At 42.5% G+C, this 12,057-nt stretch overlaps 1 protein-coding gene across 1 annotated transcript in view; it reads right to left on the minus strand.

Annotated features, from left to right (window-relative positions):
* TPO (thyroid peroxidase) overlaps positions 1 to 12,057 on the minus strand; it is a 300,270-nt gene that overhangs the window by 219,339 nt on the left and 68,874 nt on the right. The window contains exon 7 of the mRNA XM_088448842.1: positions 4,035 to 4,547. Within this exon, the coding sequence (XP_088304968.1) occupies positions 4,035 to 4,547 (513 nt within the window). The remainder of the gene's footprint in view (positions 1 to 4,034; positions 4,548 to 12,057) is intronic.

Raw genomic sequence — 12,057 nt, forward strand, 5'->3', positions numbered from 1 at the left:
ATTTGTGATACTTAAGTAAGCAGGATCGTCGCACACAGAAAATATTACAATATCTAGCAACCTTCACCACAATAATGTTTTATACAATTTATTTAACTGGAAACTTGACTGGGTAGACTTGTTTTGCTTTGTAATATTACACTTATGCGGTTGGTTGTATTATCCCTATAATGAAACACTTCTATAGCAAAACAAACTTCTTATACTTACAACCAATTTAAAGCATTACTCAATAACGGATCATAGTGTCATCAATATTTTACATAGAAAAAGGCAGTTAATATATTAACTTTAACCTTGGGGCCCCATAAAGTGAGATAAATCAGTTCAGTATGATGGAGCTCGGTGGTGCACTCGCCAGAAAGTATTTCCTCCTTCTGGACTCTTTATCAGAGTTATGGAGCCTGCGATTTATATATGTTATACAGCACATACTGTGTTTGTTAAACTGTGCTGAAGTAAGGACTAAAGTGTCTTCGTTTTGCATAGAAATAGTTGCAACACACTGATGTGATCTCAGTTGTTACTTTGTAAACATCCCAGCATTAGCAACAAAGTTTCATTAGTACTGTGCTCCAGGAAGTCTCTGAGAATATTATTACTGGAAAGTTTGATGGCTCAAAATATGTTAATAAGGTTCTGGCGCTGTTCCTTGGTCAGGGCTGAACACTATACCCTCTCTGTACTGACTGACTGGGTACTTTCATTACACTGCCCGGTCCTGGCTCCTCCTATAAGGCGGAGTTATTAGCTCTGTGCGATCAGCTGACTGACTCTCTATAGTCTTTTCTGGCACTCTCAGAGGAACTGTCTGTTACATTATGGCAGTAACTCCTCACTCTGTGGTATTAACAACACTGTTATGGGAAGCGGCAAATAGTTGGGACTATGCTTTGTTCAGCTAAAGGGTTATACTGTCTCTGGCGTTGTCCCTCTCTAATATGGACTTGGGCTGTGTGTGGATAGTAATGCAGGGCTACCGACCTGTACCATACACTAACGCTGGCTCCAGCTGATAACTGAGGGCTGACAAGATGTCCTCTTTATCTGTAGCCATTGCTCTCCCCAACTGATTGGAAACCTTCTTCTGCAGCCCACCGAGTGCCTGTCAAGGGAGAAGCCCTCCAGTCATTGGGAAATACCACTGGGAATCATGTGAAACAAACACAACGTGCAGCTTTGCCATCACTGGCAGTTACTTCACCACAGCGCAGCCACCAACTGCCATTTTTCTCTAGTTCAAATCCTTGAGCCAGCCACAGTACTCACTGGTCCCCTAACGTCCACCACCACTGAAGGGCAGTGCAAAAAGTCCCTGAACCTTAATGAAACCAGTTAAATCATGCACTATATTAGACAATGGCAGGAGTCACACTAATACTTTACATTTTCATAAGGGCACATCAGCGTGGGTAGGAATACAGGGTATTGGTGGGGTGCCACATAATTACTCGTCTGAAGTAGTGTTCCTGCAAACCAGGTAGGGTCATAAAAGAGACAAGGCGCAAGGTGAATTTTTGCAGTGGCACATTCGTGCTGTCAATTGGCGGTGAGGTGGTGCTACATAGTCTGATAAGGTTCATGGATGTGCATCTGTTTAGGCCTGATGGTGTGAATTTGATGGCTTAGGGGTTGTTTTTGTTTGTGGAAGCTTTGTTCAAAAGTATTTTGGTGTTGGATTATTTTAGTTTATTTGTGTTACCAGTGCCGCTACGGCTCTCTGCCTGATTGGCTCTCAGTCGCTATCCTAGCTACCTGGACTCTGGCTGCTATGTGCAGTTACTCACCTGTTGGTAGTTTCGTTACCTGACCTCAGCCTGATGGACCAATCACAGCAGACCTCTCCCTACACTAGGGATTCAAGTCAGTTCCTACCTGCCGGTGCTATTATACGTTTTGTTCCTAGTGGATGTTCATGTGGTAGCTGCATGCTGTGTAGTTCCTCACTGCCTAACATTTGTTCCTGTGTCCAGTATCCTGCCGTTGTATACCTTTGCTCCCGGTCTACTGTGTCCTGCTGGATTCTGCCCTGTTCCTCTGCCCATCCTAACTCTGTGCCTGTGTCTTGCTAAGACCCTCCAGCTTACCTTCTGTGTCTCCTCCGGTTTGTCTAGTTCCAGCGTGTACATGCATTCACTTGTCAGTTCAACAATATCAAGTACTGGTTCTGTTACAAACACCCACCTGCATCCTGAGTAGCTGGCCTGCCACAATCCAATCGATTTTCAGCTTTGCAGGTTTCACAGTATTCCCACCTGCATCCTGAATAGCTGGCCTGCCACAATCAAGGCCATATCCAACATTTCTGCTTTGACATTGTCCCAGCCTGCATCTTGTAAAGCTGGCCTGCTATATTCCAGATCTGCATCCTAGCTAAATTTGTGCATATCACCTGTGCCAGTTGATTACTTCCAGCAGCAGTCTCCAGCACACTCCTGCATCAGCTATTAACCCCTACCTTGCCTGCTGCCATTACTCCAGGTAAACTTTCTGTGTGCTAACTGGATACATCCATAACAATTTGATGGCAGGCAGAGGCTTGCGTTGCCTTGCTTTGGTGGAAAACAATGTAGTTTTGTTAACTTTTATATATTTTAGATGAATGCATTCTCCTTATTTAATTATAGGCTAATTGGTCCCTACAGGGTGATGTCACAACCCATCTGGGCGTGTTTTTTTCAGGGATGTTGAGAACCAACAAGTGCTATCTTCTATTATCACCATCCTGAGATGGTGATCACAGAGCAAGTATTGCGATGATACATGAATCACCCATAGTGAACCCCCATGTCAGAGCATCTTTAGGTGGGTGTCAGGCTGATTTCCCCAAAAACGACAGGACTTTCCGACAATTTCTTTTTTGCCGGGTCCCATTTTCGCCAATTTGGAATTGAATACCGGGATACGCGGGGACGCGTGCAATAAGTTTTTGACCTGAAAACCTCCGATGATGCCAAAAAGTCCGGCAACAGACTTTTCTCTTCAAATTGAATACGGCCCAAAGCTTGTTATATGGATGCATTGGCCATTGAGTCTTACCACTGGCAGAGGCTTTCTCTGCTATCACTGGCAGTAACCCTTTAATGTACAGTATAAGGCAAAGTGAAATAAAATTTAATTAACAAAGACTTCCATTTTCACTACCAGTGGTGTTTTCCGCACTTCGATAAATATTGCCATTACAGACAGAAAATGCAGAGTAATTACATGTTATATTGTTTTGTTTTCTAATCAATGTACTTTATGTAGAGTATGCCAAACTATAGTACTGTACTTATTCCCTTTGTGCAGTCACCTTCATTCTTATTTTTACAATGTAACTTTTTTAAGTGGTGCATTTAGCACATTGTTCTTTTAATTTAATTTGTTTTGGGAGAAGCTTGTTTTAGTTATTCTAGAAACAATTGTGTACAGGGTTAAAGGGACATTGTAGCTAAAATGTAAGATTACCCAACATATACTTATATATTTTATTTTGCTACAGAATATTTTATTCAAAATGATAATCCTTATTACAGTGAATCACACATACCAAGACATGTACTGGTTTTACATTTGTATTATTGGAATTCAAGTGCTGTAAATTACTGTAAAAATACAGTTAATCTACAATAAATTATTCTCAATAGGCTATACCAGTAAAAGCAGCCATCCTCTCTTTGGAATTATGGAGAGAGCATAAAATATTCAATCAAATGGCATAATACTGTGCCTAAGATATAATAGATCAGCCTAATACCTTTAAAAGCTAAATTTACCATTATCAAGCACCTCTTCCATCTATTATCATTCTGAATAGAAACTTCTAGACTACAATAAATTAGAGATAAGCGGTTTGGTTTGGACTCGGATCTTCCCGCCAAGTTCGGATCTCAGTACGAGGCAAAACGTCATCTTTCATGGACATCTGTGCCGAGATCTCTGTGAAAGATGACTTTTTGCCTCTTTCTGAGATCCAAAAATGGGATCACAGCCAAAACCGAACCGCTCATCTGTACAATAGGTACAGAAAGTGCACTACTGTATATGCCAACCTGATGTAAAGCGCCAACAATTTTCCGAGTCTCCTGGTATGTTGTCTCAGAGCTCCAGTGAGGATTGAGTTTTTTCAAAGTTTTTGCTAAACGGTTGTGCTCTCTCAACCACAATGTATGGATTGCCGCTAACGATATGACTTCATTGGACCTGCTTTCACCTGCAAAGAAACATTCGATTCTTCCATCAGAGCCAGCAGTAGGATCTTGCACGCAGGGTGATGGCGTTTCATCAACAAATGGCATGTAATGTCTTCCATGATCGGAATGTAGAACATTTACTCGCAGCAGGCCTTCCTCATTTGAATGATTTCTCAGTTTATTTTCTACAGCTGCTGTACTGCCATAAACTGTAGATGCGTCAAGAAATGATGTTAAACCATTCACTTGTTCTCTTGGCATTGTAGTCGATGGGATTCCAAACAGTGCGCTCTGATCTCCAGTGCCGCAGGCTGCTGAAGAGCGATAAAATGGTATACATCCATTCTGGGATAAAGAGTCATTGCGTGATATCTGCATTGAGAAATGAATTAAATATTAAAGTTTTATGCACACTTGGATCCTGAAATATATATACATTATAACCATTTTTCCCTTTCATTTTTTTTTTTTTTATAGTGAGCTCCCTAACTACTCTAAAGTACCCAAACTGGGAACTAAAGTGTTAAAAGCTTGATCCATTAAATAGCAGCATTGTAAATCTGACATTCAGTGCAACTCATGCATTCATGCTCCTTCCCCCCCATCTGTGTCAAACCTGTTTGTCTGCCCCTCCCTTTTAGAATGTAAGCTCTTACGAGCAGGGCCCTCTACCCTCTTGTGCTTCCCTCTACTTTAGTTTCATCTACTTCTTACTCACCACTAGGGCATCTAACACTTGGTTGCTTATGCTCTGTTGCTAATCTGGGTGTTATGGTCGCTAATGTAGCAATATATATTATCCATGTCCTGGTCCTGTATTGTATTGATCTGTAAGTCGCTTGTCTACAATTTGTTTATGTACATTGTAAGGCGCTGCAGAACACTTGTGGCGCCATATAAATAAAGGATAATAATAATAACTCTGGAAAATGAAAACAATGAATTTCTAATTACATGCACACTCATTTCAGAATGAATACTTTATCTTACAGGGAACAGGGGGGCTAATTCAACAGTGCACGCAAGCGCAGGACCCATTCTGCGAGTGTGAAGAATGGGTCCTGCTAACACGCACGCTAGCCCTTGAATGCCTCTGCTTGATTGACAGGCAGAGGCATTTAAGGGGCAGTGAGTGGGCGGCCGGCGGTCCCAGAAACGGGGTGTGTAGGTCCCATTTTCTGGGAGTGGCCAGCCAAGAGACTGCATGGATGTACACAGTCTGCTGGGCTCACAAGCAGTCCAGTCTGAGTAAGCGTAATAAAAAAAAATACAGAATAAAGACTGCAGAATAAGTCGAATTATGAGTGATTGTGATCTATAGTGATTGTGATCGGAGGTCGATGGTTGCGATGGTAATCCCAGCACTGCGACCTCTGTCACAAATGCAGCAGCGGGTGTCCTACATCTCCTGTTGCATTTGCATGATTGCAAGGGTCGCATTGCAAAGCTGCATTGCTGAATCAGGCCCTGAGCTTGCGGGATCTTTGTACCATCATCTTTTAGTCGGTTCTCCTCAGGCCCTGTTATAGATCACAATCACTAAAAATTTTATTTAATTTTTTTTACTATTTATTTATTAATTATACTTTTGTATTTCAAGTTGTTTCCCATAGAAATATATGCTGGCTTGCTCATGTGCCTCACACTGCTAGACTATTATGAGTATTATTGAGTATTATGATACTTTGGGACATACGCATTGCTTTTCTTTCCAGATGTCTTCTGGGAGGGGTCAGTAGTGGTGCTTCCATCATTGTTTGTCAGCATTCTAAAGTGATTTTGGGGGGTAGCAATTATGTGGCTGCATGTGTGTGAGCGGACCCCAAAGTAGAACACTGATACTATAGGTACGTGACATAAGTATTCACATCTGGGAAATTAGGACCTGATTCAGACCTGCTCACTAGATGCGTGCGCTCGCACGATGCGTTCGCTCGCATGATGCGCATGCAAATTTGAGAAGGCAGGTGATCGCACAGCAAGGCATTAGTACGCCCACTATGTCTTGGCGTGCGATCGCTTTGTGTATGCAGACGCCCACCAGCCTGTCTTAAGACTCCCACTTGCACACGTCATCTCTAGGAAGTGGAGAGTGATGCAGCACACGCTTAGTAGGGAAGAGTGAGGGCCTATGGTTGGGATGGAAGTGTATTGCTGGGCTCAGCAAGAGGCATGGACATATCATGTTATCTCACAGTAGATAGTATATCAATTTATTTTGGTAACTAGACTTTTTCCTCTATTCCATATAAAAGGGGATTCCACATTTGGACAGCACTCTCTATTTTGTGCTCCCTTCCATGTAGCAAATTGATACCTCACCCAGAAAGCTACCTTTGTGAGACAGACTGCATAGTGAGGGCAAAATCTACAGCTCGGGGTAAGAAGACTATGGGCCTGAATCAGAGATAGACGCAAATGCTATCGCAACTGTGATTACATATGCATCGCAGCTGCGAAAATATGCTAATGGTTCCAAAGCTCACCCGAGCATAAGGATGCCCACTGCTGCCTTCTAACATGCGTACGACGTTGCTTACCTGTGCAAATATCGGTAACATTGACGCACATCGATCGCCCATCTTGCCCTTGCGGAAGTCTGACCTGCTGCAGCCTTGGCAGCTCTCCTGACACACAAAGCAGCATAGGAGATTGCACTGGCTAATTTATGCACGCCCATGTAACAGCATTCAAACTGTCAGGCACGCCTGCGTTTTTCTGACCACCACCCGTTACCATCCCCAAACGCTACCTGTCACTCACTTTGCAAGTGGATCCTCTGTGCGTCCGTAATCGTAATGTGACTTATACGCATGTGCACTGGCAAACAATTGCTTCATCTGCATCCATAATTGCCATTGAGTTCCTCTCTGTATCAGGCCTTATGTCCGGACTCTTTTATTTATTATAACAGGACAGAAGCATTCACGCATTCGGTACGATTTACCGCCGGCTGCACTGTTCAAATCCCGGCAGCGGCAGCCCGACAGAGGAGGATATCCAGATTGTCCTAAAAGTAAGTATAACTAACCTAATTCCCCCCCCTAACCCTCCTTTAGGGTGCCTGACCCTAACCTCCCCCCCCCCGTGCCTAAACCTAAGTCCGCGAGGGGGTGCCTAACCCTAACCTCCCCCCGGGGGTGCCTAATACTAACCCCCCCTAGCCTAACCCTAGCCTCCCGAAAAGGGTGCATAATCCTAAATCCCCCCCGGGAGCCCTAAACCTAACCCTCCCTCCACCGCGGCTGTCCGCACCCGGCATCCCTTCGATCGGGATGCTGGGCGCCGGTCTCCCGCCGTCGGTAAAATGACAGGCATCTAGATTTAGACACCTGTCTTTTAACCTTCGCCGGGATTTAGTAGTCTGGAAGCCGACGGTCGGCATTGCGTCCGCCGGCTTCCCGTACGTATACAGCATCACATGTGTTGCATGGGGGACATGCCACAATGTGATATGGTTGTCCAAATGTTATTTTATCTTTGCTTTTATAGCCTTTTGATATTTAAGTTTACATTGTCGTTTGCTATTTTTTGTGCCTTCTAAAAATATATAATTTGGTAAATAACTAAACATTGTTTAGCTATGATCTCTAAAATGTTTGATATTTTGTTAATTTTTCAATTCAGGCATCACAAAGCACCCCTGTGTGCTAATGACATATGTTACCTTAGTCATGTACTTTAATATGAAGCAATCTCTCCTAACTTTCTGTTATTTTCATTTACAAAGGATGTTAAAAAAAATGATTAGCCAGTGAAAGCATAATAATGTACAACGTTTGCCATGACATTTAATACAAGTAGTTTACATTATGAAATAAAAGAGAAAAGAACAACTTCAAAGTGGGTGGGTGTATTACAGAGCATTTAATAGCCTGAAGGTACATAAAACTCAGTAATGATTACAAAAACATCTCCAAAGACCCTTTATTCACTGATCTCTTTAACGCAGCTAAGTACCTAATCCCTGGGATGTTGAAGAAAAACTATCCCACCATCTGTTCAAGATAACAATCCTGACATAGAAAGAGAGTCCTATCACGTCGAACATCTGATCATTTAATAACTATGGATTTGTTCCCCACTGAAAGACGTTAAAAAAATGACACAAATATTTTAAAAAATGCATATAAGGCCATAATTTAGAGTTGGTAGCAATTTTCTAGCCTATCGTATCTGTATACTTATGGCTGCAAAATTGTGGCCTAATGTGTGTATTTTACATTGCACCTCTATTATTCAAAACTGTATGTTTGCATCCAATTATTATTACTACCACTTACAGAAGTAATGAATTTTGTATTCCTAACCCATAAGCATCTGTGGCTTCGACATGCTCTGTGGACAACATCTAATGGGTAAGTTGACACTTTTGCTTGATGTCCCATATAAGAAACAAACCTTGTGACCTTGAGCCCTAGTTAATCTCTACCATTTACATTCCACTTAGAAACTAGCTACTGTGGAAGGGAATAGCCTACCAGCTCTCCGTTACAAAATGGGAAGAGGCTGTAGGAGCTTTAAAGGATGAGGAATGGATTTATCGATTAGGTCAAGCTTGATTAGTTACTCTCTTGGCTAAATTTTAGAAAATACAACTCTTCAAACTGCATAAAGTTAATATTACCCCTGTAAGGCTAGGCACACTTTGTATAGAAGCTGATACAACCTGACCGACATGTTCTATGAAGGGGTGGCAGTCGGGAAGCCGACGGATGTAATCCCGACCGCCGGCTTCCCAACTGCCCAATCCCAGCAAGGGTTTAAAGGCAGGCATCGAAATCCCGACGCCTGTCATTGGACATACGCCGGGAGACTGACGCCCGGCATCCTGATCGAAGCGCGCGGGGGGGGGGTTAGGTTTAGGGTTCCCGGGGGGGGGGGCTTAGAGTTAGGCACCCCCTGGGAGGTTAGGGTTAGGCTAGGGGAAGGGGGGGTCAGGTTTAGGCACCCCTGGGGGAGAGGTTAGGGTTAGGCAGCCCCAAGGGAGGGTTAGGGTTAGGGGAGGGAATTAGGTTAGTCAATACTTACCTTAGGGATGATCAGGATTTTCACCCATGTCGGGCAGCCGCTGTCAGGATTCCAACCACCGGCCATGCGTCCGGCGGTAAATCATACCAATTCCCAGCGAAGGGAGTTGCATTTTGGATTTAACTATGGGATTTTCATGCGTTTCAAAAATGTTGGTGTGAGGTATTTGCTTATTTATGTAGCACCATTATTTCTATTTTTATGCAGTCTCCTAGAATATTTATCTTCAAGTTAACATTGCCCAGATGGTTAGATAAAGCATTTAGACAATATGTAATTAATTATACTACATTGGTCAAAGTTTTCTTTGCTACTACCTGGATGACTTTCCTAAGCCTGCAGTTCTGAGAATGGACTAATTTAGTGAGTTTATTGAATGAGGCTGTTGATCATGAGCATTTAATTTATGTCAACAGAAATGCTTGTTCTAAATGTACAGTTGTTTAGGCTATATACAGTAGACAAAATAATTTATCGCAGTAGGCGCTGCCATCCCAAGATGGCCAACCAGAGCATGGGGGTGGGGAAAGCATAATACTCAGCCCATATGCTGTGGTTGACCCTTATGATGCGAGCACGTCATTAGGTATGTAACAGATGGCTACACACCGGAAGGTGATTAAAGAAGCGGAAGCTTTGGAATCACCCATTTCTAAAACAGAAGGCACGCAAATAGCGTACCATAGCTGTTACATATGGCTGGGCGAATAACTAATGGGTGGTATCAGCTAGGAATGTGGCCATGTATATTCTCTGGAGTAGGGCTGAACTCCGGTCTATAATTTCAGACTTTCCAAACCCTAGAAAAGATTTGACGAAATGCCAGAAATGTATTAATGACCATGGGAATGCTCTTGAGCCTACCAATAAAGATTGGCATATATTGCTGAGGGCTTGTCTTCCTCAAGTTTATTAAAGATCCCAATTAAAAGAAGACATTGCCTTGACCAATTAAATTATTCCAATTAATCACTGCCTTTGCAGTAATTAGAGACTGGCATAAAATATTTACAATAAGACAAAATAAGCATGAGGGGACATTGAGTATATCATCAGTTCTTTAGATGTAGTCTCTAGTACTGTATATAGGAATTATGGACATTGGGATTAATACACATCACAGGGAAGTACCTGTGGCCTTATTGATGGATGGACTTAAAGAAGCCCTTAAAGTCCAGACATCTCACCCTATCTGGAGAGGAATCACTACGAAGTCTTTTAAATAATCTGCAGTTAATCACAACCAAAATATTAGTAAGAGAAAAAAAGCAACAGAGTGCAATATGTATGGCAGTAAGTATCCAAGCGCTACAGCCGAAGTGATCACATTTTCAGTCACGTAACACACGCCATAGCGCATACACTCATACTGTAGGTTATGCTATGCATGTAGAAAGCGGGACACAGAGCCAGACATTGCACAAGGGAGATACAGTGACACACATGCATATACTCATAGTCGGGATGATCAGAGGGTTATATAATCTCAATATAATGGGGATTCACAAAACTTCGACAAGTTTTTGGTGTGCGTGACCGCCATATGGACAGGCCGGATTGGGGGAGGTTTGATCAATGAGGATTATGCCACACCTGTAAGATACTACCCATCGGCAAATGCAGGGGGGGGTCCTGTTGCCTTGAAACCCTCCTCCCTATTCCACACCATGATGAGCAAAATAAATAGTATATTTTACTAAAGTTGCATGTTTTAAAGCTCCCTCAGTGTCGCAAATGAAATAATTAGCACCAACTGTTAATCTTTTAAAATGTGCCAGCCAGTAATGAATATACTTGTGCACCAGCTACAGTAGGAGGTCTGGAAAACATGCACTGTTAAGAGTGCACTGATATTGACAATCTATAGGGTCAATTATTAATACTCTACAATAACACACTATCCAGTACATACTGTAAGGAGACCAATCTGAACTTGCTCAAATGATCTGGAATGGAGCCCACATCTGAAATAAAAAAATCAGCTCAGACAGGATGGCCCTACATCCGCATATACATGGCACGCTGTGCTTGCTGGTCCTGTATACTGTATGTCAGAATTATTACCTACAGCATACTTTGTATAACGTATATTATAGCTGGTTAAGTGCTGACTATACCCTCTTCATGGACTGTCCATACATGCTTTAAAATCAATCATTTGGAAATCCCTCTCTAGAAATCCTTTGTTTGCCACTGACATTCAGTACAGTAGGTCTGATAAGGAGTCAAATGTGGAAATTAACATAGCAAGGAGTAAATAAACTTTTCTAGTAGATGAGGGGGCAGACAAAATCTGTATTATCATCTCCCTTTAATTTCTCTCTTACAGATGTGTCCTCTTCCATATTTGCCACTTTGACGGCAAATGTGCGCATACATTATGCGATGCGACTTGCTGAGCATGCGTGTGCCATGGTACGCCTATGGATCATGGGTGCGAATGCAGTGCGCATAACTGGTTGCGGGTGCGAGATTTGTGCAATACATGCTGCGATTTGCCGCACAAAAATATAAGAGGACACATCTGTACTAGGGAAACTATTTCGTCTGTGGGGGATACAGGCTAGGAGAATCTTTACCCTGTGACTGCATTGGCAGAAATTGCCATTGGACCACTGCAGACTAAACACTCTATTAGCCTTATAGTAGCAGCAGCAGCTCCTATTAACCTTCTTGGTCGAGATTTGTTGAGCAAATTGAAATGCATTATAATGTACTCACAAAGGAGTGTTGTTAGATATTCCAGAATATAATGCCTAGGAAGTGCAGGATGTATTGATGATCCTACAAAGACTAATAGTACATCTCTCTGTTATACACTAGACTCAGTTCCATCCAGGGTAGAACAAAT

Source organism: Taudactylus pleione, unplaced genomic scaffold, assembly GCF_031769625.1.
Source record: "Taudactylus pleione unplaced genomic scaffold, aTauple2 ptg000468l, whole genome shotgun sequence".
Taxonomy (NCBI): Eukaryota; Metazoa; Chordata; class Amphibia; order Anura; family Myobatrachidae; genus Taudactylus; species Taudactylus pleione.